At 39.9% G+C, this 27,279-nt stretch overlaps 1 protein-coding gene across 1 annotated transcript in view; it reads right to left on the minus strand.

Moving 5' to 3' along the window:
• Positions 1 to 20,230, minus strand: part of astn2 (astrotactin 2) — a 214,188-nt gene extending 193,958 nt beyond the window's left edge. The window contains exon 1 of the mRNA XM_076086837.1: positions 19,822 to 20,230. Within this exon, the coding sequence (XP_075942952.1) occupies positions 19,822 to 20,230 (409 nt within the window). The remainder of the gene's footprint in view (positions 1 to 19,821) is intronic.
• Between the last annotated feature and the right edge of the window lie 7,049 nt (positions 20,231 to 27,279).

The following is a 27,279-nucleotide window of genomic DNA, read 5'->3' on the forward strand; positions in this document are numbered from 1 at the left end:
CAAGCCAGGCATGTAGTTCAAAGTATAATGTATGCTCTTTATATCACATACTAAAAGCCCTACGGTGCAAGTTGCATAAGATGTCCTGATGTAGAGCAATCTGCACTCTAATATACACCAAATACATCTGATTTACAGTACAATGCAATGGTTTTCAGAGCCAACACTAATACAAATCTCAAGCAAATCTCTCAAAAACAATTTCGGAATCATCATACATATTGCTAGGCTCCACAGAGCGGACTGAAGAAAATGATTAAATATGCATTAGTGTTAATAGATGCTCAATGTTTTCAGAAGTCTCTTATGATGAAGGTCTCAAACGTTAGATAATCTGTCATTTGAGGAATGCTCTTAGAGTAGAATTAGACTCTCTCTCACATGAATAGATAACATGTGACCACTCACCGCATTAGATGGACAAAGTGTCGTATATAGTGGAAAAAAAGAATCACATAAAGCCAGACATACTGACACATATGTGTAACAATTACTTAAATATATTTCCAAAATTGGGTATTAAAAACGTCTGTGTGCGAGAGACGGAGAAAGAGAGAAATATACTCAAACTATGACATAGTATATAGTCCATGGCCCAATTTTATGATGGGAAGGACAAACAAGCCAAGGTTGTAAATAAATCAGAGCACCGGTAAAGACATAAAGCCAGAGTCCTCTGAAAGGAACAGCTTAAAAAGGGTCAGTCCACCTACATCAGAAACACATACAGTATGTACCTGCTCACTGGTGGTGGCCATGCAAATAGTTTGGGTTTTATGGAGGATTCTGCAACTGAGACTTTTGCTGCCAACAGAGAAACATTGAGTTGAATGGAATTAATTGTTGCTGTTCAAAGCATTGACAAGGTACTTAATAAAAGTTCAAAAACAGAAACAATGCCCCGGTTCCTCTGGATAACTCAGTCCTCAATGTCAACGGTTTTCATTAGAACTACTACTCCACTACGCAAATCAAAAATAGTATTTGCATGGCCGTGTTTAATCTGAGATTCAACTTTGGTAAGCTCCATTCTAATGATGTTTTCTTCCTTCTCCTCTTATTGTGGCATTATTGTAAAGTGACACATGAGCCGTTCAGTCAGAAGTGCTGACTTTGAGCAATTTCTGTTTCCCCATTCCTCTACACAGTGAAGGAGGTCTCCAGTGCTGAAACCGCATCTACTAGAGTGACTTACAGAAGTCCTGTGTTTAAATGGTTTCAGACAGGACGGCTTAGCAGAGCAGAAAGGAAATGCGCTGGCAGAACTGTCTATTGCTGAAAAAAACATGGGTCTTGTGTTGCACGTGCAGATTAAAAGGGCTAAATAGACGTTCCAACATGCAATGGATTCTTCATACGAGTTCAGTCATTTGAAAAGAAGCAAACATTTATTTTCAGTCTGTAATTGATAATTGTTGAACACATTTTAGGCATAAAATGCTCCTCTAGGAGGCATTTACATCACGTTTATAGACACGCTCAGTCTTTGTTAGATGTCACAAATCATCTTTTCAAAAATGCGGATAGCTAAGGAACAAACTATTAGGCTTGAGGAAAAGGACAAAAAAACTAAAAGTATATTACATGGCCCATGTCACAATGTGGATGAGGTCACCATTACAGACCACTAAATTATGCAGCAGCCCCTGAGCCATGCAGTGAGTGAAAGAAAAGCTGTTCTATACACAAAGCCTGGCTACAAATGTAGATGTAGGAGCTTACCAGACCCTTGAAGTTATTTGTAACCGAAAGCAGTCTTATATGAAATAAAGGGTACAATTGTGAATATAATGGGAAGAGGCATTAATGAAACACAATTAACAAGGTGAGGTAGAAATAAGAGCTAATAAATAGCACTTCTAGCAATTTTTCTGCTTTTTGAATTATAGATACTCAGTTTTCTCTAAACTGGGCAATTAACTGAGACCTCAAACATTTATGAATCAACATCATTTTGAGTCATCACTGACAGGTGTAGCACCGCACAACTGTTCTTTTTGGAATCTGTAATAAGTCACATAATGCATTGTGGGAATGTTAGCAGAAGGCTCTTTCTTTTTGTTCCATTATGGGAATTGTGGGCATTAAATATACTCAGTATTCAGACACTCAATGAAAATGGCAGACAGTTAATACAGCACACTAGCTGGTGTGATGCCAAGGATGTAAACAAGCAACTACAACTGTGATACAAGTCAAATCAATGCCTCGTAAATCACTCATAAAAGCGTGTCTGAAGGACGCGACTCTTGACTTTAGCAGTTATACTTTTCAGATGCATGTTATACACATTTTACAGCTGAATCTTTTTTATGAAATGCATTAAGAAACACAACATATCAGACCCTACCTGACTGAGTCTGCTTCATCATTAGGGTTTATCATACCCTCCCTTGTTGGCGTACGAGTTCCACCGTTTGAAAAATAAATGTTCGCTTGCAAATCAGTGTAACAATTTCCCATGTGTGGTGGTGACAACCATATATCTAGACTACCACAGTGATTGCAACATTGGGCTGAAATATGGCAGGAAGTCTGTTTTGTAATATGGAGAACACCATGAGGCAGATATAGAGTAATTACAGGCATACCATGCTAAGCAAACAAGGCCCGTAGGGTATCTCTTCAATATCACAACTTCTATTAATGCTTGGAACCGCACGTTTATTCAATGTCAGTTACAGCATGTGAGGCAGATTGTGATCTAAGTTGTATTGCAATCAATGGCTTGTAAACGTTGGACTTCATTTCAGCCACCTTAAAATGTTTACTTTATTTTTGTGGATTTTATTGTGAATTATGCAAAAGTTAAATTTGATTTAAGATCATAACTGAGAGGAAGTACATACAATATCTATCCACGGCCTTGCAAATTGAAATTGCTATTTGCCTACTTATTAAATGAAACAGGAAGTGGGTTCTCCACTGGATCTAAATCATGAAGCAGGCAGCAACACATGGCTCGCCAGCTAAACTGATTGTTTATTTTATTAATGGCAGCCAAGGCAAACAAATCAAAGACGTTCACATAAACTAAAGTGATTTAAATGAGAGAATGTCAACGCTTTATTTATCAACCTGTCAACCCTGAAAAGTCCAAGAAAATGAATGAATGCCTTTCTGGTATTCTCGGTCCTGCCACATCCTGGAAGGGTTTTTATGACTCCAATGGTCTTATGGCAGAAAATATTTTTGCAAAGTCAGCAAATGTAGAACTGTCTGAAGTAAATAAAAACATTTTCTATATTTGTATTGACCATGCAGCTAAGATATCCTCAGACCATTTTCACAAGCCCGTTTGACTTAAAAGGGTTAACCGTTTGCAAGCCAAACAAAGTGCCATGATTGTGACATGATTGTGACATGACGGAGGCACCTTCGCCTCTACAACTGGAGAGTATATATGGACATTTACGAGTGGTTTCTAATGGGCGTCTCTGCCACAGTCACAGCTTATTACAGCCCATCCAATACTCATAGGAAGAGTCCATAAAAACACACAACACATCATTAGGAATCTGTCTGACCTTAGCAAGGATATGGCCTCGAGACCAATCAAATGGCTTCTGCCAGTCAGTGCCATATGTGCAACATCACCATCAAGCAGCCGATTTGATCGGTACTATCAGTATGGCATACTGAGTGATTAAAATTAGTTAGCTGTGAGTGCCTAGGTGCACACTGTATGAAGATTAAAAACCTTGAAATACGGCTAAAGATTCAGGGAACAGAATTTACCAGGAAAAATTTGAGGAGAAGATTAATTCCGCATCCATATTGTCTCTCAGACTGTCTGGCCTTCCTATCAATTTATCATTAGACTTGTGAATGCCTGCGAGTATCTCATTATCAGGCTCAGTGTAACCGAAAATGAGCGAAAAGCAAACTCCTTGCTTCCCCGTTTAGTCTAGGAGGCGTTGCAGTGAAAGAAAAAAATAAATAAAATCAATACACTAAAATATGTTTGTTTTGATCGCTGTATATTATAGATGTTGACTGTCTTAAGTCGTGTAACCTTTAACAGTCACTGAATCAACAGGTTGGAAACTAAGAAGGCTGTTCAAACCTATTGACGGATAGCATTAAGTAGTCAAAAGGAAGGAATGATTTTTTTTTTCATGGAGACACCAGAAAAGACAGCACTCAAGTCGCAGTTTCCATTGGGAGAGAAAAACATTGGCTCAAACTCAATTAGGTTAAGGAGAAGATAGCCAGCCTGCAAGCAGCTACCATCCATTAGGAGACTGTAATAATGACACATAAATGCAATTAATATGACTGATGAGTGGCAACATCCTGACAATCATTTGCCTACTTCATCATAATAGTCAGTCTGGAAAATCCCATTAGATCAGAGGATGTAATAGTGAAAGTGCTCAGGAATCAATCCATCATTGGCTTGTCGGGGTGTGTATTCATGTCCAATCATCTGGCTTTGACAGCATCCAACAAGGCAAACGTGTAAATACAAATACCAAATACATGAGAACATGTGACGTAAATAATATCAAGTGTTTGGTTCAAATGTATTTTCACCAGCTGCTCTCACCATAACTTTAGATCGATGGTACTTCGTCATACCATTGACCTTATGTTTCTGTTAAAAGTGAAGTGTGATACTAAATCAAACTATGACTTTTATCTAACATTTATCATGTACATTCATCCAAATGTTTGGCTCAATTTGTTGATCTTTGACGTTCACTTTATATCTTTTAAAACATAAATTCTGGCTGACAGAAGTTAAGTATGGATTTCTAGCTTGGCACGTACATCAACTTTACATGAGATGTAATTCTCTCATTACCTCATGTTATGAGTCTAATTTCCATCTTTTAGTGTTTAGTTATTATGTCAATAGGGGAGGGACATACAACTTTAAATGCTTGTATTTTGTACTTATTTTAAATATGTTTTTTTTTGCATTTAAAAATAGTCTTATTAATAGTTTTATTGCTCAATCGTTGTCGGAAGAAGTGGATGTAACCGGTGCCAGTGACTCAACAGCAGGGCGGAGATGTGCTCCGGGTGGACAGGCACAATATCCACATGGGTCTGCATTATGTCAGGGCTCATAGTCTTCACAGTCCCAAAAGCAAAGACACCTGACCTCTCCAAATTCCACATTTATCTTTCATTGCATTTTTCCGAGTCACCCAGGGGGGCTCAAGAAAAAAATATTTGTATCTCCGGGGGGTCTGACAAGTCACAACCCCTACCATAAAAACTAAAGCGTGCGATCACACAATGTACAACATCTGCCTGACAGCAGAGGTAGGCGGTGGTGGATAGCACTTGATATGCTGAATGCAGTGCGTATATTGCCAGTTTATTCCTGTGCTCCCAACATTAGAGCAATAGGGTTCAAGTTGAAAATCCGCAAAGAGGCTCTTTAATAATTAACGTCCCCGATAAGATTGTACATTAAGGGAGTGAGATTCATTTAAATAAGCACCAGAGTGACACCGATTTCCAAATGTTAGACATTTTTAGTTCCAGAATGTGTCAAAGTTCTAATATGTGCGTGGCAAAGTTGCCCAAAAGTTAGAAAAAAAAAAAAAAATAACAAAAAAAATATCACAATTGTGTGTTCACTTGACACAGAGAAGGCGGAGTATTCTCCCTGATGCTGACAGTCATCGTAACAAGCCTAACTAAGTGTTGATTGCTGGAGAGTGCCATTTTGAATGGACCCATTAATTCTGTTTGTTGAGCTGTCTCATTACAGAGTTAATAGTGCATTTGTCCTGATTGCGGTCATGTTACGGAACAGTGATCACCCTGTTGGGCTAATGTGTGGAAGGCACACCGCACGCACAGCAATATATGATGAGCCGTCTAGTTTCCTTACACCAAAATGTCCTATGCACATTATACCTAGTGACGGTCAACAGTGCAAAGAAAGTTTTAAGTTTAGGCACACTATTTTCCATTTAAAACTGTACATTCACAAAATAATCTACCACGAACAAAACATTGTGTTTAATATGTTTGATGCTAATTACATGGGTTTTACCCAATCAGGATTTACACGTTGCCGTGTAGTAGATGATTGTGGGACATGCCACTGGCAATGATATGCTCTTCCTTCTGCTACATTTACAGAAATGGTTTTAATCAATTCATTTATACATGGGAATTTGTAAGTAATGCTCCCCAGCCTATGCTCTTTGATTAAAACCATTAGTGTAAATGTAATATATATATATATATATATTAGAAATAATCAACACTTCCATGTGTTCTTTTATTTATCTTTTATTTCCTTCATTTACCTAACCAAAAATACAAAAATAACTTAGACAAGTAGTCACAATCAAACCAAAAATGTGTACAGTAGGTATGTCTTGCCAAATAAAATGAGGGCGTTGAATGCATCTCCCATTATATTTCATTTTACATTATAATTTTACTGTATTTATGCATTTTGAATCATGTTTCTTGATAGTGAGTCCCAGCCATGTGTCCTCATCTTTGCCCTGCATAGTCAACTGTTGTGTAATGTTTCCTTCATCGCTTTATGGTGAAGCCAAACATACAACATGGAATATAAAGTTCCTCTCTATCAAACTTTGAAAAGTAATTTTTAGAGGAAAAACTTGACTTAGTAACAATGACATTATACATAAGATCATACAGGAGAAATTAATCTATCATTTAGCCACAACTGTCAGTAAAAGTAATCTTCAAAGTTGTGACTTGAAAGCTTACAACAGATATGAGGATAAAGTATACTGTGATGACAAAAGCACCATCGGCATATCATCTCTACCCTCCAGCAGTGGGTGTCTCATACGGATATGTTGCTGCCTTTGGGGATCTTACACACAGAGATTTGTGAAAAAATTTCACCTAGGGAACCTAGGGAACAGTACTGCAACTAATGATCATTTTCATTACCGATTAATCCGTAGCTTCTTTTAACTTAAGTTCTGAAAAATGGGAATGCACAAATATACATCTGTCCTATCTACAAATGCAATCTGCTTACCGTCGGACATATATAAAAACCTGCATGCGCCTCTGGAGGAGGAGCCAAAAGGACATTGATTCCTTCCCTTGGACTGCTGCTATAGTGTTAGCTGGCTTCAGTGCATTCTCCCCGTTGACTTGATGTGTGATTTATTCTTTTAGAAGAAGTGACATTAAAATGAACATCAGGCATGATGTGATACAGATGGGAGGAGTATATGTCTCAAAGCCTATTTGTGTAAGCTAGCAACACTTGTTTTATCACCACTGGGTCTATGCATGACTGCATTACTTAAATGGTATTTGTGTCGAGACTTAATCCAATCCGGTTTAATTTGTACAGCTCTACAAACAGCCTTCTTCGAGCACTAAAATGATAATGACGGACAAAAGAAAAAGGTATTGTTGCCACCTCAAAGAAAGGCCCATCTAAATACATCAATTTCAGCTTGCCATGTACGTGCTATATTTAGAATATTGTCACCGGTTTACCTTGCCGTGAAGCAGACATTTCCAACAGAGAACTGAAGCTGTGCTGTCGGCACGCAAAGCAATGTTCTGCTGTGGACAGTGGCAGCACTAAAACATATTTTAGCCACTTAAAAAAAAGCCCACCAAAAAAAAAAAAATATATCAGTTTAAGTGTACGCTATATGTAAACTGAAGCCGGTATCTGTGCTCTCGCTAAAGCCACCAGACCCTATTGAAAAAAACTGCCATTTTCAACATGCAGAAGACAGGAGTTGCTGGTCTAGCGCCGTTAGTTTGCATTCAGCCAAGTCACACAAAAACACCGGATGTCTCACGGCAAGGTAAACCAGAGAATATATTCTAAATACAGCATAAACTTCAACTGGAATTGATATATTTAGGTGGGCCTATCTTTAAAAGGTGGCAAAAATACCTTTTGCCGCTTCCCCCATCCACAGCTGTACATCGCTTTGATCAGTGTGGTAACTCCCGTCTGCTTCTCCAAACCGCGGACGTGCCACCCATCATATACTGTAGGTTATACACCGATTATGGATAAGTACCTCACACAACCCGACTTAAAAACATCCAAACTATCCCTTTAACCAGTCTGAAGACACATCACCCACCGGTGACCTCGGGAGAGCATGCTATGCAGTGTTAGACTTCCAAGGGTAATTGCTGTTAGATCAGAGCTAATCCAGAGCCAGACAAAATACCTGAAAAAATGCTGTGTGCTGTGCCTCTGAAAAGAGGCGAGGAGGATACAACCGTGACATACCAATGAGCTTCCTGTGGATAAGCATACAATATGTGAGGCCAAGTGCCGATTTTCCCCTCAGGCTTAAAACAGAAAGGCATAGATGCTGAAAACACCACTATTCAGTTTCACTGATGCTTTATGAAAGAAACCATTCAATCCGACAGAGACCTATTCTAACATTGAAAAAATAAAGTGTGTATTCGAATGAAATAAATCAATTAATGAAAGATATTGAACTTCATCAAGTAAACTTACAGGCAGCAATCCTCCAATATGTAAAATAATTGCACAAATGGCCTTACGAGCCAGGCAGATGCATATTAATGTGCACTACCGGAAATGTTGTAGTCAATACTAATACCTGTGAAATAACACCATTTTTGAATGCCTAATTTCTTACCACTGTTAAAAAGTAATAAAAAGTCCTTGTACTTAAACACACTCCTTTATTGCAATTTGCAAACAGTTTTTTTGCGAATTTATTACTAATCTCTGATGATCCGCCTAAAGTTACTAGACAAAAGCTACATTTTACAAGATTACATTTGAACACGTCATTTACCTTTGCACAATACTAATTTTTACTGAGTAGAGTTTGAACGCATCATAATGTAACTCGATTGTAACTCGGTTATTTTTGCCAAGCAGGACTGTGCTTTTTGAAATCTAGAATTGAAGACATTGACAACAAGCAAAGCAAATGTCAAGTAGATGTTACCCTAAAAATGGTGGATTGCTCTCTCTGGGTTGGAAGAGAGTTAAGTATCCCGGTGTCTGGTTCAAAAGTGAGGGTAAAATACAAGCAGCCGGAATGAGTTTTCTTCATAGGGTGGTCGGGTTCAGCCTTAGAGATAGGGTGAGGAGCTCAGATATCCAGAGGGAGCTCAGAGTAAAGCTCTTCTCCGTCAAAAGGGAGCAGTTGAAGTGGTTCGGGCATCTGATCAGGATACCTCCTGGGGTGCTTCCCTTTTTCTGAGCACAGCACACTGGTAAGAGGCCCTGGGGTAGACCCAGATCATGCTGGAGAGATTATATATCTCGTCTGGCTCCAATGCATGGATGGATGAGGGTAGGTGTGATTCTTTTTGTGGCTCTCAAATAAGTTCCTTTGTAAAAACGTATACAATGCGGCCATTATCTAACAAACCACCAATGGTTTCATCACAACTTAATCTACTCTTCCCGAGGTCATATGAATCAGAGTGCAGAAATCCCCTTTGTTTTGTCTGGAATCAATGGACCCATATTATCAAGACTGACAACTGGAAAAGCGAAGAGTTAGAGCATGTGTGTCCCTGTGCAGATAAAGCCAACTCCACCAGGAACTTGGACAGATGTGCATGATGGAGCGGAAAAAAAGAGAAATCGTGGGAGGAAACCCCATCAGTCGAGAGGAGATTAATGGTGCCCAATCTTTATCTGCAAGGAAATCTCAGATTGTACAGCTTGGAGGGAATGCAAATAGGTACAAACAAACCAGCATAGATAAAAGGTTTAAAATCTTTTGTAGGAACCACGGGGTACGATGATAGTGAGCTGTGCAGAGCTGGCACGTTGCCACGGTGCAGAGCAAATTCTGGTGGGAATCAAATTTTATGGGTCTTAAACATCATTGTGACCAGCTTACAGTGAACAATGCCTCTCCTTTTCCTCTTTGAAACACACACACTGCTTGTCATGTTTGCAAAATAATACCCTTCTGTGATTTCAATAATTCCATTAACTAGGTTATTGGAGACTATTTAACTACATCCCCATGGTAATGGTGAACTAACACACGTGCAATACTGGTACTATAAAACACAAGACACACTCTCGTGCAGCTTACGATAAAGAAAAATAGTTACGAAACATATTTTGTTGAAAATGTTTTTGGTTTTTTTTCTTTAAACGGTGTAGAATCTATTGACTCAAGAGCACAGTCTGAGTGAAATTTGTCTGAGAAGTTCAGAATAAAAGCAGAGGTAGGTCAACAATATAGTGTGCATAAAAGTAGCAAGGACGAGAGAGAGAGAGAGAGAAAGAAAGAGGGAGACAGAGAGAGCGAGAGAGCAAGAGAGCGAGCGCAACTGGAGCCCAAACAGAGTGGAACTGGGCTTTCATCCTGCCTGTGATCTGGAAATCTAACCTGTCAACCAGTAGGAGGACATTTACAGGCCGTCTGGTCTGTTTGAAGCCAGAGGAGGGGGTGCAAGTGAATCCCTGTGAGGCAGGTTCTGGGTAAAACATTAATTTTGCTGACAGTTTGATGCCGAGTCTGTCTGACTTCCATCTTACTCCTCACTGGTCTTGATTATGGCAGAGTGGTGTGGTTGTGTTTTGTAGATTGTCAGAGGATCGACTGCCTCAATGAATAAATATGCTTTGAACGAATACCATTTCCTTGAACAAAAAAAGGACACTTTGTGCCATCAAAATCACCCACCAAAAGAATCAATTGTAAGTGGGAAACATAAAACACTGCTTGAAAAGCAGAAAGAGCGGACAAATGATTGAGTAAAACACTTGCAGCTATTTTTGGCAATGCGCTGATTTCTATTTTACATTATTCCTTTTAATCCAGAAAGATTGAATTGGTCTTTGTTGCCATGTTTGTTATTGGTAAGAAGTGGATACCAAAGGGAAAATGGACTTTGAAAATAAATGTATTGTACTGAGACCGACTAAACCTTTGATTTGAAATAAAGTAATTATGTATGAAGAGGCACAAAATTGTTAAAAAAAAACAAAAAAACGTTCTACAGAAAACAATTAAGCAGCTTAATCCAGGACTCTATGGTGTAAGCAGCACTTCTATTCGTCAAAAGCTGCATTTCTTGTGTCAGAAAACAGAGTTGGCACAGAGCAGTCTGCAACCGGCTGGCTGAGGTATCAGCAGGTAGGCATGCAGCGTTTCCATTACAACTCTCACACGATAAGTCAGAACACGACCGCAAGTAAGAGCAGTGTCCGGGCAAAGGAAATCCCACCTGCACCTAAGCATCCTGATAACTCTCGCATGAGGATGAAGCGACACCGCAGCATTCCAAACAGGAATCTGAAAATGTGAGCACATACGGCCTCAAGAAGCAACCAACGTTCATTCCTTACGCTGTCTGCTCTCTGCTCATGTTTCATTTAGTTTAGACAGCCAGGGGCGGACTTCACCATTGTGTTCATTCATGTCATCGGGTGTGTCAGCATCCACACACCGGGCCAAGGCTGTCTTTCAAACAAGAACAAACTGAACAAGGCTATTAAGCAGAGTAGTTAGTGGTGGCTTCCTCTCATTATGTACCGTCTAACTGTGTACATACTGTAGGAAACGGGACATATTTGAAAGGAAAATATGGAAAAGCATACACACACAAAAGGAATTGGGCTACTTTAAAGATTCAGCATTTATTTCAATCAAAAGCAAAGTTTTGCCAATCAACTGAAATTATGAAATATATAATAATGTGCTTAAAATATTCAATAAACGTTCAATTTTTAAGTTTTTTTTCCAACATCAGCTGAAAATTTGAGTCAGTCAAATACCGATCCAATTCAATGCACTAATTAATACTAGCAAATGCTTCATCTTCAACAATTCCTTGTTACGTTAAACACTTGGAATCAATTTTATTTATTTTTGAAGATCAGTATCGATACGCCCAACTTTAACAGGAGAAGAAAAAAAAAATAAAAATCAGACCCGGATAGAAACCTAGAAGAAAAAAAAAAAAAGTAGATTGCTAGACTCACCATGAACTGAACAATCAAATCACATCACATAACAGAATCATACAAATGGAGTTTATTCATCCTTTTGAAGCACTGCTTCCATTATGTGCAGGTTCATGTTAATTCCAATTCTGTTACATCCACTTGTTAATCGATTTAGAACTTTGACGAAACCTTTGTTGGATTCACCAAAGGCTGTGCCTTTACCCGATCAACCTGTCATGGAAACATGCCCCTCCGTTTCCCAGCTGTGACGGCGTGTGGCAGGTATTGTTTCCACAATGTGTACATGCGTGTCATCACGGCAAAATGTTGTCCTGGAGACACCTCCGGTATCGGGAACTACCAGAGGATGTTTTCAGTACTTGTGTTTTTATGTCTGTCTGTGGACAGGTTTTGATAGCGTGGCAACTATGCAAGATGCAGACATGAAATGTAAAAGGTGTGTAGTTGAGATGAGAATGTAGGTTGAGTTCAAAGATGGGTGTGTTCCAACAAATTGCGCCGAAGTAGGGGGATAGGATGTGGCCAGTGCGGCTGCTGTGATCCCATCACGAGGTAGTCGCTAGTTTATTTAATTAAATCAAAAGGTTGTGTGTGCTCCTCCGACAGTATACTGAACTCGTTTGATGCAAATGCTGTATCGTCCACAGATGGATGATCTGTAGGCAAAGTTGAACTTCGTAAAATATTCGGCGTGTCTACACATCTTACTGGGTTTTAAATATATTGTGTGATGGATTGTACCGAGCCCCAAATGTCTGGCTCGCATTGTAAAACGTATTTTCCTAAAAGAGCAAATACATTACACAGCCTTTGTCACATGGGGCATTCCATTATGTGGCAGGGGACACAACCGAGGAGCCAAAGGAGCAACGGGGGCAACTAAATGGAATTGCTTTTATAAATCAGTGTCACATTATGCATCCGGTGCACAGACTAGAAAGCCCCTTTACAGTTTATGAATCTTTTTTGGGAATCAGCTTGCAACATGCTCCTTTGTTGGATACACCCTCCAGGCTGTTCTTTGATAGTCCAGCTTTACATATCAAGATAAGTTGGTGTGGACTTAAAGGGGTACACCGCGATAAAACAATGCAGTGAAAAAGACTGAGGGTGAAAATCTAAATAAGTTTAGGTTTCATTTTTGAAGCTAATATCTGGTTAAATGCCGGCCGTTTACATGAAAAGTGACATGAGAGTACTGGAGAGAGTCACTGGGCTGTCCCTGAACCTATAAGAGCTTTCAAAGCCACAGTGGAGCTCCTATGGAAAATGCTAAAAGCTGAGGTTGCTAACAGTAGCTGCGGTCACTACACATGGCTTACTGTATATGTGTTCTACACCAGCATGCTCCGGTTACATTTCTAAATAGCAAATTCACCACACTTCCATAATTAAACTTCTAGGCAGACGATCTTATTTGATACATAACTAAAGCAAACCCACACCTCATGTTTATGTAAAATAAAGAGTAAACACTTCAGGCTCTGATCTACCCATTTCTATATTTATCCTGCTGCGATAAACCAACCCCAAAAGACTGCATCTTAGCCGATTCATTTGTCATATACGGTCTATTTAAAATGAAATACAAACTATTGAATTTTGCCATCCCCTCATTTGCCAAACATTATCTTTCATCTTCTTTGCCAATTAATCAAATAGGGGGGGGAAAGTATGAACGATTGTGCGTGTTGTTGCTTTGCATAAATCAGGGGAAAGAGCTTGTGCATTTATGAGTGGTATTTACATAAACGTCTTTATTCATTCTGTCAAATAAAAACAAATAAAAAATACCCCTCTTAGCAATGATCAAATGATTATCTTGAAATCAAATCTGTCCAATTCCCCCGCAAGGCAAGACTAGAGACACTGATGGCAAAACAAAGCGAATTAGAGTTCCTGCTAAGGAAAGCAACCAGCATGGGTCACTGACCATATTCATCCATCCATCCTTCCCGGGCCATCGCGTCGGCCTGTCACCAATACACTACATGAGCTTGATTCTTCATTCTCTGCCAGAATGGGTGAGGTAATACAAACTCGTAATCCGTTTGTTGGATTTTAGAAAAAAAATACTCTCTTGCAAAAGAGAGAAACACATTTCTCTCTACTGTATACAAAGGATGGGACCGTATGTCGTGTATCATGACAAAAAAAAAACAACCCTTTACAATAACTTGATCATGGAGAATTTCCATTACGGGGATAATTGTGAATATCGTCACGAGTGACTTGGAGAGGCTGTTTAGCTGGCTGTGATGGTAGAGAAGTGAAAAATAGAGCCTGGTTTTAAATGATCATGCAGACAGACACAATATCACAACAACAGACTCTGTCATCTTATGATTTATGATTACTTTATTAAAGATTGTTTGATTGCTGTGGTTTTTTCACTAGAAGGAAGTTGATGTGATTTGAAATTGTCATACTGTCCTATGCCTGCAGGGGCCAAAACTGTAGATGCAAAAAAAGTCCAAAATATGTATTAATGCAAAGTATTTATGAACTCTTAGCACCAAGCTTCTAAGGTGGGCAGTATACATGGACATTTTTTATGAATCTTAGATATTATAAAACTGTGTGCACAAGCCTGATTTTTATTTCCAGAGTTAGAAATAACTCGCTGTAGAAATACTTCTCAATCAGCTGTTCGGGTATGAATACTTGCCTTCCGTCTTTAATTCCATCAATGAAAATAAAGAAAAAAACACAATTCCACTGCATGTCATAAAACTGAAAGCATTTACCTGAATCAAATGAATGGAACAACACAAGGAATGCTTCCATATAGAGGCCAATGATGCCATTGCCTTCACAGTCACCAGATCCCGATTTACTACCTATGGGGATTTGTTTTGGGACCAATGTGTTCAACACTCTCCACCACCACCGTCATCAAAACACTAAAAGAGGCGATATCTTCTGGGAGAACGGTGTTTATCGCTCCAGTTTTCATAGCCTGAGGATGTTCTGGTGCCTCATTATGGCCCAACGCCTTGCTGAGACACTTCGTGTTGGTTTTCCCTTTCATTTCTCACACATCGGGCGTCTCCTTGGCCAAAGCTGTCAAACAATGTTACAGCGGCCACCTTTACAGACAACTACAACACAATACTGTTGCTTTGTTCAACACCCAGACTCATCAATCCTTCACACATGCCAGTGTAACAAATCATCAGCAGTGGCATGGGAATCACCATCAATCCTCAAAAGCATCTCATAAAAAAGAAAAAAAAAGAAGTGGTAGTATTATTATCAGAAGCCTATAATTGATTGGCAGTAGCTGTAGTAATATGACCAAATAACCCTTTTTTTTCGATTTCCACTTCACCATGTTTACACATGGTTTGAGGTATAAAAATATAGAGTCTCAATGCACATTCTTATAATAAAATACAAACGGACCCTGGCCGTAACATCGACAGCAAATGACAAATCGCGGTTGAAGAAGACACTACTGGCAAATTCTTAACACAAATTGTAATAAAAATACAATATCTAGAAATCGTGCGATACTGCAGCCAACCTCGTGTATGACGAATGTGACTCGCAGCAGGTGAGAGCAGACCAGCCAGCACAGTGTGCAATGATCAAAGATAAACGCAGAGCTTCCGGCCTGTCGAAAAAAAAACCTGGCATTTTGCTGTATAAGACCAAACCAGGAGATTCGAGACTGAAAACACTGGGGTAGGGCTTTAAGAGTACAGAGTGTGGTTAGGAACAGAATTCCCACTACAAATGAGACTGTAGTAGAGCATTCATCTTCAAAAGACAGCCTCCTGTAGGTTTATTACAGCAGGTCAAATGATGACAAATAGACCATTTGATGGCCTGCACAAGCTCCACCATGGATCCTATTCTCTCTTTTCTCTTTACGCCCTCGGTATATCACTTGGATGCGCTTGTTTGTGGAATTCCCAACGACACTCCATTGAAAACAGCGGAAAATTAAGTGCCGTGCTTAAATTTCAAGTCTTTCCACAAACTCCCCATCCATGTCCGCTCCACACTGTGTAATAACTCCCATCTCTCTTGTTGACCTTTACCACCCTCTTCAGTGCTCGTCCTGCACTGCTAAGCTCAACCCCCTGACATAAGATTGAGATGTAGTGCAGTGTGTACATGTTCTGTGCACACGGGAAGCACAGCAGTCCAGTGAAGGCATTCTTTTAGTTTTTTGTCTTTACCACTGTTGCTTTCAACCTCCCATCTCCCCTCCCAGAGCGTAGCAGGGATTGCTGTAACTCCCGCTTAGAGAGATAGAGCGAGGCAGAGGGGGGAGACGCAGAGGGGGGGAGACGCAGAGGGGGGAGAAGGCTGATTGAAAAGCCAGAGCTCAATAAGATGCGCAAAAAATAAGATGAGGTCGAAAATTAAAGGTGTAAAGATTTTGTTGGATGGATGGAGACGATAAAGGACAGGGAGACGTGCGCTCCTGCGTTAAGTGCCTGAAGGTTTTCAAAAAGGTGAACTCCTAATGAGGTGTTTACCGAGTCAGCCATGTTGCTAAACATATCGATCTCCACCCAGTCCCACATCACTTACAATGAGCAAAGAAAATGATCTTGTGGGACGAAGCAGAGAAGCATCTCTCCCTAGAATTTCTAGAATTTCTAATGTTTGATACGACGAAGTTGGATTACAGCACGACTGCAACTGCCACTAACATTCATTATTTAAAGTAAAATGACGGTGGATGGAGTATGATAGGAGGAAAGCTCTGATGCAGAAAAAGTTAAACACGTAAAACCTTGAATGTGGTTTGAACTCAAAATATCTTTTTTTTCTGACGTTAAAATACACCCACACAAAAAACTTTCACAGAAAGAAAAGACAAAGAAAAGAAAAGAAGAAACCGGGGAAGGGGCCCTGTACATTTCCTCTTCACTGCCCTTTCTGTTCATCCATTCTCCACGACACTTGAGGTAATAAATCAAAGCTGAGCAGGCAGCAGGCCACAGTGGGAAAGGGGACTTGCTGTCCTTTTCCCCACCTTCCCTAAACCTCTGACGTTCCCGACCACAAAACAATCCCACATCTGACAGAATCGAAGAAACAGACTCAAGGCTGTGCTCATTAGGGTTCGGTTGCCATTTGGCTCATAAGGCATGCCCCAGCATTTTGAAATATCTCTCGCATTTTTATCAGAAAATAGGAAGTGCATTTTGCTTTATTAGAAGAGAGAAAAGCAGCTACTGTGAGGAGGTGTCGTGTAAAAGGAACACGTGGTTTTGCACCTTTAGACGTCAGTCGAGTGTAGCACACTGCCTGATGAGGCAACAGTAGTACATATTCATGCAAAAAATAGTGAGCACATAAGTCTGTAAATCAGTTTCTTAATGCAAACCAAGCACGGGAGGTCAAAATGTGAGACGCTAACTGCAATTTTCAAAGCGTTTACTCTCTGGAATCACAGTCGGTGAGAAAATGTAAATTGTCCGTTACTCAAGACTTAAAATATTTTCCCTTTGAGTTGTTTATATTATTTTAAATAGGTCTCACATGATGGGAGGCAGCGTTTTGCTGAGTTGTTACAGTTTTATTTTATTCCCCACAGGCACTGATGTTAACAGCTTCAGAACAACAGACATTAGAGGAACAAAATAAGAGTTGGTGGGTGGTTGCCTCAATCCAATACAGTCTACACAATATACAGTCCTATATAATGTTCAGTGGGTATTAAAACATCAGAAAAGAACAAAGGGATAAATGACAATGCCTACGCCCATATAATATATGCATCTCTGACTGTGTATTGGATGAGGCTTAGGCTTTTGTAGCACTCTGAAGCACCTACATTTACAGTTTTAATAGGAGAAAATAAAAAAAAAGGTAGAATATCAACGCAACACATGAAATTCTGATCATAAAAATTCACTTTATGTATTTGAAATTTGCTCAGTTTGTGCTACTGAATCAACAACACTGTGTATCGCCGTGATGTCGGAGCACAACATTTCATTTCACGAGCAGAACTCTGCCACTAATTCATCCATAAAGAGAGCAAAGCTGTCAAGATGACCTGATGCGTTACCGTGTTGAATACTGAACACATGCAAAACACAGGTGACACCCAACATGTCAACTTCTGCCTTGGACTCCTGTGTCAGGATCTTAGCACAATTATTATATGTGGGCGTTCACGTCGCTCAGCAGGTGTTCTACAACAGCTTGCAATGAAAAAAAAACAAAGTGTTTTGATTTCCTGATAGACAACACATATATTGAAAAGGAAAACATCACTTCACTATTTTAAAAAGAAACATACCGTTTGTCACTGGGGTTTTTTTCACAACCGTATGGCTTTTTTTTGTCATAAATGTCAGTTTTATGATGAAAACCTCTGGATTTATCGTGCACACAACTGTACTCCAGCTCTTATTCAGTTTCACAATGTGGTCACCGGCTTAAGCGAACATGCTTGCATTAAAAATATTAAAGCCCCTTTTTCTTCCTCCTCCCTCCACAGCATACAGTCATGCACTGGAAGGGCGAAGCAGCAAATTTGCTAGCTGGCTGACTGGGAGGACAGAGAGGCCTTTTTCACCAGTCAACAGCTGTCCTTAATGAGAATAGAAAGTGATTTACTAGCTTAATGCTCCAGCCCTCAGCCCGCCCGCCTGCCTGCCCGCCTGCCTGCCCGCCTGCCTTTGCTTCACGCAGCCAGTTTACTCGGCAATCCTCATACAGAGAATGAAACTGAGACCGGGGAATAAGAGGGGGAGAAATAAAGAAATAAATTTAAAAAAAGATAACAAGCCAGAGTCCAAAAACCTCAGTAATGAGACATGGATTTTCTCAGTACCTCCACTAAGTCTTGCATCTTTGTATTTGCCATAAAGCGGGTTTTCTATTATACTGAGCGAATACAGTTGCCCTGAACTGATTGGGAACTGGAAAACATAGGAGGATTTTTGCAATTATGGTCCATGCTGTGCGGCTTATTGCCTTTAACAAACAGTACTGTGTGCTTTGCACTCTCTGCACTTCTACCAACACATAAAAAAAACAAAAAGGGGGCCAGTATAAGAACATCCATCTTTCTCAGGACTCTGTGACATAAGCGAAAAATATGCAGAGAGCAAGGTAAGCAAGTTCCCTTCATGCATAGTCTGCTCCTCTCACAAAGCCAGGCACTTTCCAACTATTACGTCCTCCATGATTATGAAATTAGTGACGCTACTCCCAAGATCATTTTAAAGTCAAAGGCTTTCACAGGGAACTTCAGATGACCTGTCGAAGTCCAGTGTTTGTTTTCCATCCCATCGGTTATCTGTGACTAAGCCCTGCACAAAGAGGGGGTGTGCAGGTTACCTTAAACCTACCACGGCCGAATATTGACAGTGATGCAAACTCTCCTCACGCCACACAGCAGTGTTCTATGAATTGTGTGCTCAAGTGAGAATAAAATACCAATTTCATGCATATTTGCAGGACCAAATTGCCTTCCTTGATTGGGGCACCACACTTAGGGTATGCATGAAATTCAAAGTCATAATCACGTTCAACCACAAAATAGGAAAGGCAGAGAGGAAAGACAGGCAGAGGAAGGAAGTGAAAGAGTGCCATTTAAACACGAGCGGTACTTAGTTCCTATCACATTCGGAAGCAGGAGTAGTTTATGCAACAACAGGAAAAGGGGAATCATATCACCTTTTTCACCAGGATTTTGTGGGCTGCACGTCATGCCGCCTAGACAACAATATAGTTACCACTGAAACCAGACAATGTAATGGAAACAGGACAGGTGATTAAACGCCAGGGAGTACGTGTGCGAGGACATGATTAGGGAAATGTAGCTCAGGGTGAACACAAGCCTACCAGTGCGCACAAACGTGCAGCTAGGTGGACTGCATGGTTATCACGGTGGAGGGGGGAAACATCAGCAGCACAGCAGTTCTTACCGAGTGTGAAGTAGGGGAGAGCTGTGTTGTCAAGATCATCCATTACGGAAATTCGCCCAGGTAGATCTGTTCTAACGAATAACAGGAGTCGGGATTCCCCCCCTCCTGCTGCTCCTCCTCCTCCTCCTCCTCCAGTTCCTCCTCCACCGACAGCACCTGCTCCAGCGGCAACCCCACCACCGGCCACGTTCCCCGAGGCTCCGCCGGTGAAGCTGAACTCGTTCTCCCGGAGCACGGGCAGGGTAGAGACGGTTACGGCTTTCACCTCACATGGCGCCTCCGCGTCGCTCTCTTTGTCCCGCTCCTCGTCGGGCGAAGTCGCCCCTCTGCTCGCTCGGACCGTCAAGGTCCACGCCAGAAAGAGCCCCGCGAGGAGGACGCGGAGGTGCGGCAGTCCGACCCTCGCCATCCCGCTTCCTTGCGTGTGGTTCTCTCGCTTTGAGCGGGTCTCATAAGCTGTCCGTTCACTTATAGTACAGTCGCTGCAAAGGAGTCGCGTCCGTCCAGGAGGCGGCAGCACAGGTGTAGTGAGAATGACATCTCTCGGCTCCTCTCTCTCACACACACACACGCGCGCACACACATCCGTTTGTGTTCACACCGTGGGACAACAAATCAATTAAACACGGAGAAGCACGTGTCCCTTTTTTTTTGAAGTGGCGTCAGGACGATAGTCATTATGTTGTCGTTTCGGTCGCGTGGCTTAATTTATTTTAAAATAAATTCACTCTCAATATCTGATGATGATCTGAAAAAAATTGAAAGTACATGGGACTTTTGTTTTATTGTGAAATCGGCGATTCTGGTAGAACCAGAACTTTGACTTTGCGTGTCATAAAAACATACGTAAGTGAATAAAATAAGCACATGTGTGTATGAAGGACTGTAGCCACATCATTAATATATGCCTCAGTTCTTCCAAACATATCTCTTAACGTTCAAAATGCATTATTGACCTTGGAAGCAGACATTAACTGAACAATATAACCTCCAAGTCCATTTAGCACTGCAGCTGTTCTGGAGCTTTTGATCATCACTTGGTCTTGATCAGCAAATGATGATGGCCAGATCTTCATATTATTAGTAGGCTAGTTGTTCTGGTGCTTTTGATTGCAGCACAGAGTCTTCATCAGCACATGGTGTTTTCCAGATGATTGTGAATGCTGAGATTGTTTAACATTTTAAGAAGTTCTCATCCAAAGAACTTCTATCCAAAAGACAGGTTCAAAGGTCATTCTTGAACTGGCAAAAAGCAGTTGACAAAACAATCTCACCCCAAGTAAATATTTGATATTTGAAAAGCATATACAATGTGTTTTTATTATTTTTCTTTAAATCAATACCTTCAAAGAACAGCCTAAGGCACTGACTATATTTCAATAATAAAGCACAAGGAATCACGTTCACCACACTAATCTTAAATAGTGATTCATAATAAACAGTACGCTACAAACAGTAGCTCCTCTTCATTTTATAAATGAGGCATCGGGTCTTCAATTTACCATACCACTCAGCAGCCAGTGCTCAGCAGATTTTCACTCATGCATACACCTACTGTCATCTCATGCCCTTTTACAACCAATCGTATCCAGCTCGTGCAAATATAAAAGTTAGATTCTAGTCTACTACATCAACTAACTGCACAATTTCACCTGAAAAATCCCAGTTTAGAAGTAAAGTACATTCATCCCACCTTGAAAAATATCACCACGAGTAACTGCACCAGAAATGAAAGTGAGCAATGTCCATTGCAAAATCCCAAGGGGTTCTGAAAAGTAATACAATATAGTAGTACAAATATACAACTGAATTCAATAACATCTGAATTTAATCTTAGAAATAAGCTACAGATAGTTTAGAAAATGAATATACATTAAAAAAGAGTTAATCAAAGGCTTAGTGCACGAGGTATTATTCACCTAATGCTTAACAAAAAAGTTATACGTATTTACAAACGTAAGGTTCCAAAGCCTCAGCGTTACCTTGATCCAAGACCATAAAGTCAACATAGACAATGGTCACCTAAATGGCATTGCTTCATATCAGCTTTTTGATATTTTGAACGTTAGATTCTAAATCTAATGGCTCGTGAGTTTAAGAGAACCATAGATGAGGCAGGAGTTCAAGGTCCAAAATGCAGAGCAGTTTTATTTTATTTTCACATCTATGTTGATTTATTTAACCATCTGTGTGTGTTTGTGTGTCTGGTTTTGGATCTGCAAAGGGAAAACATTAACATTTAATCAGATATCAATAGAAATGGTGTGCAACAATACAACATTTTAAAAAATCAGATATTAGATAAGGAAATGTGCTCACAGGACACACACAACATGGTGGAGGTCAAAGACAGAACAATCGGAGCGGTATATATAGCCTCTCATTTGGGTGAAGCGATGCACCTGAGGGGGACATGTCCTTTAAAGAGTGCTAGTGCTGTCCTCCCTGCCTCATGTGATCATGTGACCTTGTCATCATACTGCCTCTTCAATCAAGAACATAAATAAATAAAAATGAGAAGCATATCAACATATTAGTTTGGCCTTCTTTAAAAATAAAAAAGTCAACCTATTTATTGTTGCTTGTAATTTTCTGGCTCACCCAAACATTAGAATGCATTTGAATATCTGTCACTCTTTGCGAGAGAGACAATGTGTCCCCTTGTGCTTTGTCCATGGTGCTGAAACATTTAAACTTACACTGTGTTCCAATGCCATACATACAAGTACTACACGGTATGTATTGTCCACTGATATTCATATTATGTTATGTAATTGGTACCTCAGAAGTGAATGCAGTGACTATAGAACACAGATGACCACGAGAAAGAAAAGTGTTTCACCATATTCAATACTTTGTTAGCTTTCCAACATCTTCCTGGAGCTGTCTTACCACAAAGAACAACTTGTTTTGTTTTTTCCCTCAGCTGGGAGCAGCCTGCAACATATCCTTTGAGTGTTGTATGTGGGACAAGAAGTCCATCAACACACACACAAACAAACAAACAAAATCATACAAATGTATGCATACTAACATCTTTGGGCATACTTAATATGTATCACTACTACGGTGTGGACATACTGCTTACTCCAAATGTCTTACAATTAATATGGAAAAAGGCCACAGCACCAACCGTTCTCTCTGTCGCTCTCCATGGTGCTGAAATATTCAAACACTCTCTGTTTGTGTTTTTCTCTTAGTGCCGAAGTATTCACTCACATGATGTGTGTCAGTACCCACTGTGTCAGTAATCTTGAGCACTTAAAGTAGGTGCACTTGCACATGTCAACTGGTAAGTAGGCAAATGCATGTTCCTTTTGAAAAAAAAAAGACTAAGGGAGCACACTTTACCCACACTGAAAAAAAAAATAAGTGACATTTACTTGAAAAAAGCTAGGTAACAATTTGCACTCAGAAATTCCGAGTAATTTTCACTCAGGAATTCTCAAGTTAAATTTACTTACTAGTAAGAATTGTTTTTTATCCAGAATTTGCAAGTAACTTTTACTTGCAAATGTCTCCCTTAGACATAAAATGTACTTAGCCTTTTATAGTAATCTTTACTCAGGCTACCTTTACATCTAATTACAAAACCCCAGTAAAACTCAATTAGGTGTTTCATGTATATTTAACTAGCTTTTCTTTACTTTTTTAATTGAAAAATATTAAGTAATATTTACACAATATATCTTTTATCTACTACTACTCTACACAACTATTCAAATATGAATGTTGCATTTTTTAAACTGGGCTAGTTATTTAATAAAATTGTCTTAACATAAGGCTTCTACAAAACATGAAACATCTTATTTTAAACTACAGCAGCTTTACTTGTTAACTGGTGAAAGAGGTCACTGCTGACAGACACACAAATACCAACATATATAATCTGGTTGGCATTGCCAGACAAAACATTTCTAAATCAGTGCTGCCAATAAGAAATTTAAGAACACAAACGTTTAGTCATTTAACAAACTTTTAATTTGAAACAATGGGTATTGCTGGACAACACTTGGATACACATAGATATAGCCCATGAGCAGAAGGCAGGCCTTTGCCACACTTTGACAGTCATCAAGAACCTCTTTTCCCTCGATGACGACGAACACGATTGTCAGGAGTGAAGCCTTTCTGTGTTGCATTTCCATGGATGGACAAGGATCTTCATGACATGTTGAGCATAGTCCTCTTCAATGACATCTTTGAAATTCAAATTTACTAATGTTCATTTTTACGTCTTCGAGTCTGATGTGTTCTCAAAAAAGGACAATAGTGGGGGAAACTAACAAAAATATTGAAAGTGTTCAAATGCGTCATTATGTATCTATTCTCAGTGTATATGAGCCCAACACAATTTTATATAATATCAATATATGATATCCAAACTTTACCAGGCTGGGTGAATCCAGCATGGGTCTTGGTTCCTGCAACTCCGCCCTTTGTCCCAAGTATCTCCAGAAAGTTGGTAGTGCAATTCTCCAATTTCGACAAAAAGGTTCGCTCCAGATGAACTGTGGTTATTCTTCTGAACTCCTCATGGATCTGAAACAAAAGACAATAAAAAACAACATGATCAAGATGAGGTACCTAAAACAATTAATGCAGTAGTCCTCCCAGTATAATGTACTATTGAGCAGCAACAAACTACGACTTCAAATGTATATGTCAAGTTAATTAAACTATAACAGTACTAAGTTGATTTTACCTTGTGTCAACTGTTGATGTCAACTTGCTGAGAGTGAACGTCCTTTAATATTCTGTGAAATATATAAAGAAATTATGTTAAAACATGAACACACAACATTAAATCTGAATTTGGCTTAAATCTTCATATTGATAGCATGTTTTATCCCCACACAAAAAAACAGCACATAACCAAGTCACCATAACGTTAATACTGAGATACACAGCAGGTCTGGTCATGTTGATATGCGACACTAACTCAACACAGTACTGGCACCTTGTTTCATGCCCAAAGCCTTCATCATCAAGGACACCACATTGGATAGAGACATAAGAGACCAGTTTAAAACTAATGACAGAAATATAAGTTACTGTAAAAATATGTCAGAATATGATAGTGACAAAATAATGTTAAGTGTATTAGACTCGCTCTAAAGTCACTAATTCCACCACATATGGGATATTTTTTAGCACATTTCCCTCATTCGACCTCGGCTGCACTTGAGGATGTCCGAGAGAAAGCGCGCTGTGTGCGTGACTCAGCACAGCAAAGCACCTGTGTGGCAGAAGTGGGCTTCACTTAACCGAAGTAATTCAGCCCCCCTCCCCCCCACGTCGACGGAGCGCAGCCGGTCGAGCACCGTGTCCCCAGGCCAACAACTTTTCAAGGGAGAACCCTGTAAAGTCGCGACCAAAACCACCAAAAACAGCCACAAAATGTAGCGCCGTGAGCCATGTCTGTAATGCTGCCCCAAGTTAGCTAGCATGATAGCCTAACTAGCTAGCACGCTAAACTGACCAGTTCGCTACTCTTCAGTGTTCACAACTCAAACACAGACTTGACCGAAGGCTCAACAGCAACGTAGAGCATTAATTAAACATATAACCTACCCCAAAGGCTCCCGTCCATGAAGTTCCTCTCCTCAGGTGAAACGCTGCCGTCCTTGTTTAGGTTCTGCTGTTCCGTCGTCTCGTTGACGAAAGGAGCGCGAAATCTCCTCTGACGTCACCCCGAGTACGCGCTATAGGTTGCCAGGTTTTACTCGTATTACCCAAGTACATTTTACTTTGTTGTGTCAGGTAGTGCATTCAATACAGTAGTTTAGTAGATATTACTTAGTGTGAATGATTACAATTTACTTATACAAATGAGGATACATAATTACAAACAAATACCAAGTAACACATTAAGTAAAAGGTGATATTTTAAAGTAAATGCACTGAAATGATAATTTCTTGTAAAATTTACAAAAATAATCGAGGTAATAATTACAAGGCCAAAAACTCATTTTTTTCAGTGCAGATCATAAGTACAGCCCATTGGTAACACACAATGACTTGAACTAAGCATGCAGATTGCATGTATACCATTAATACAGGTGCTCATACATTAATTTACCCACCTGCTGTGTGGTCGACTGAAGGTGCCTGCTCTCTCCTAATAACTTAAGACACCTCCAGCTCGAGTCACAGCGAGTATAGGAAGGACTGCATATTTGCTGACACTTCAAGGAAAATTAGCTGTCTGCCAAAAACGTTTTTGTCACAAGCCTTCTTTTTAGGAATATAGTTGCTAAGAGGGACTTGCAAGTTGCCAAACTGGTGTGTTCGTCCGTCAATCTGTCTGTAAGGCACATTCACTCTCCTTTGCATGAGTAAAAAGGGCAGCGGACAAAACGCTCACCCTCCAATTGATGCACACTTACCCTAGTACTGATGTGAATATAGTCAGAGCCATACAATTCAAAGTATTAATACTATTAGTATTAATATGCACCTTTAAGGTCATCAAGTTTCTTTACATGTTGCTTTGGTGTGAATACAATTAATGTAATGAAATATTGGCAGGGCCATGACATCTGTAACTTTTAGTGATTTTTGAAAAAGCAATGATGAATAACACAACTTAATGACAAATTATATGTTTTGTGAAAACAAAATCACACAAAAAAGAAAATGTGCTCAAACAACTCAACCAAAAATCGCCTGAGTGTCTTTTAAATCCACCACACAATAGCAATCACCAAACATTTGTCGAACAAGTCTGCACTTAACTTGCAAATACTGTGGTGGAGGTCTCTCTCTGTGCGTCTGTCTCTCCAGGGTTTTGAGATATTCAAACCCCAGATATTGTTCAAATCAGCCCTGGTTGTCAAACAGTTTATTTAAGGGACACTCTGCAGTGGCTTTTGCATGTTTGGTTTAGTCATACCGAGGCACTTCCCAAAAAATAACTGTGCAACAGTGAACATTGCCCCCTTTTGGGCAGTGCATCCCATAATCTGTGGGCGTCAAAAGATGCCACAGAATACCAGTTGACAGCTGACCAAGCTATGCGACTGTCATAAGTCACCAACTTTGGTCACGGCGCTCGAGAGGCAAGGACGCGCTGCCACTGACCCGTTGTCTTCCCGTCTTTTCCTTACATTTCTTCATGCATTTTAAAGTGGGAGTAACTAAGACACGAGGAAAAGATGAAAGTAGGAAAGTAGGGTAAACAAAGATGCAATGAATGCAAACAAATGGAAGGAGCCTCATGTGCATGTGCTCGCAAACTTGGTCCCTCTCCATGGTGCTGAAACATGCAAACATTGAAGTCTCTGTTTCAATGATGCATGGATTTCTATTTGTAACCCTTCGTAACTTTATTGCATCCTTACATACAAGACCATAATGCACTTTTTGCAGATATGTTTGTTTTGTTTTTTCCAACCATGGACCACTTATCTAACTGGCTGGTTAAAATGAATCAGTTTCGTTAACTTTGTTTCTAAG

Source organism: Anarhichas minor, unplaced genomic scaffold (assembly GCF_050575085.1).
Source record: "Anarhichas minor isolate MPS153535 unplaced genomic scaffold, ASM5057508v1 ptg000002l, whole genome shotgun sequence".
Classification (NCBI taxonomy): Eukaryota; Metazoa; Chordata; class Actinopteri; order Perciformes; family Anarhichadidae; genus Anarhichas; species Anarhichas minor.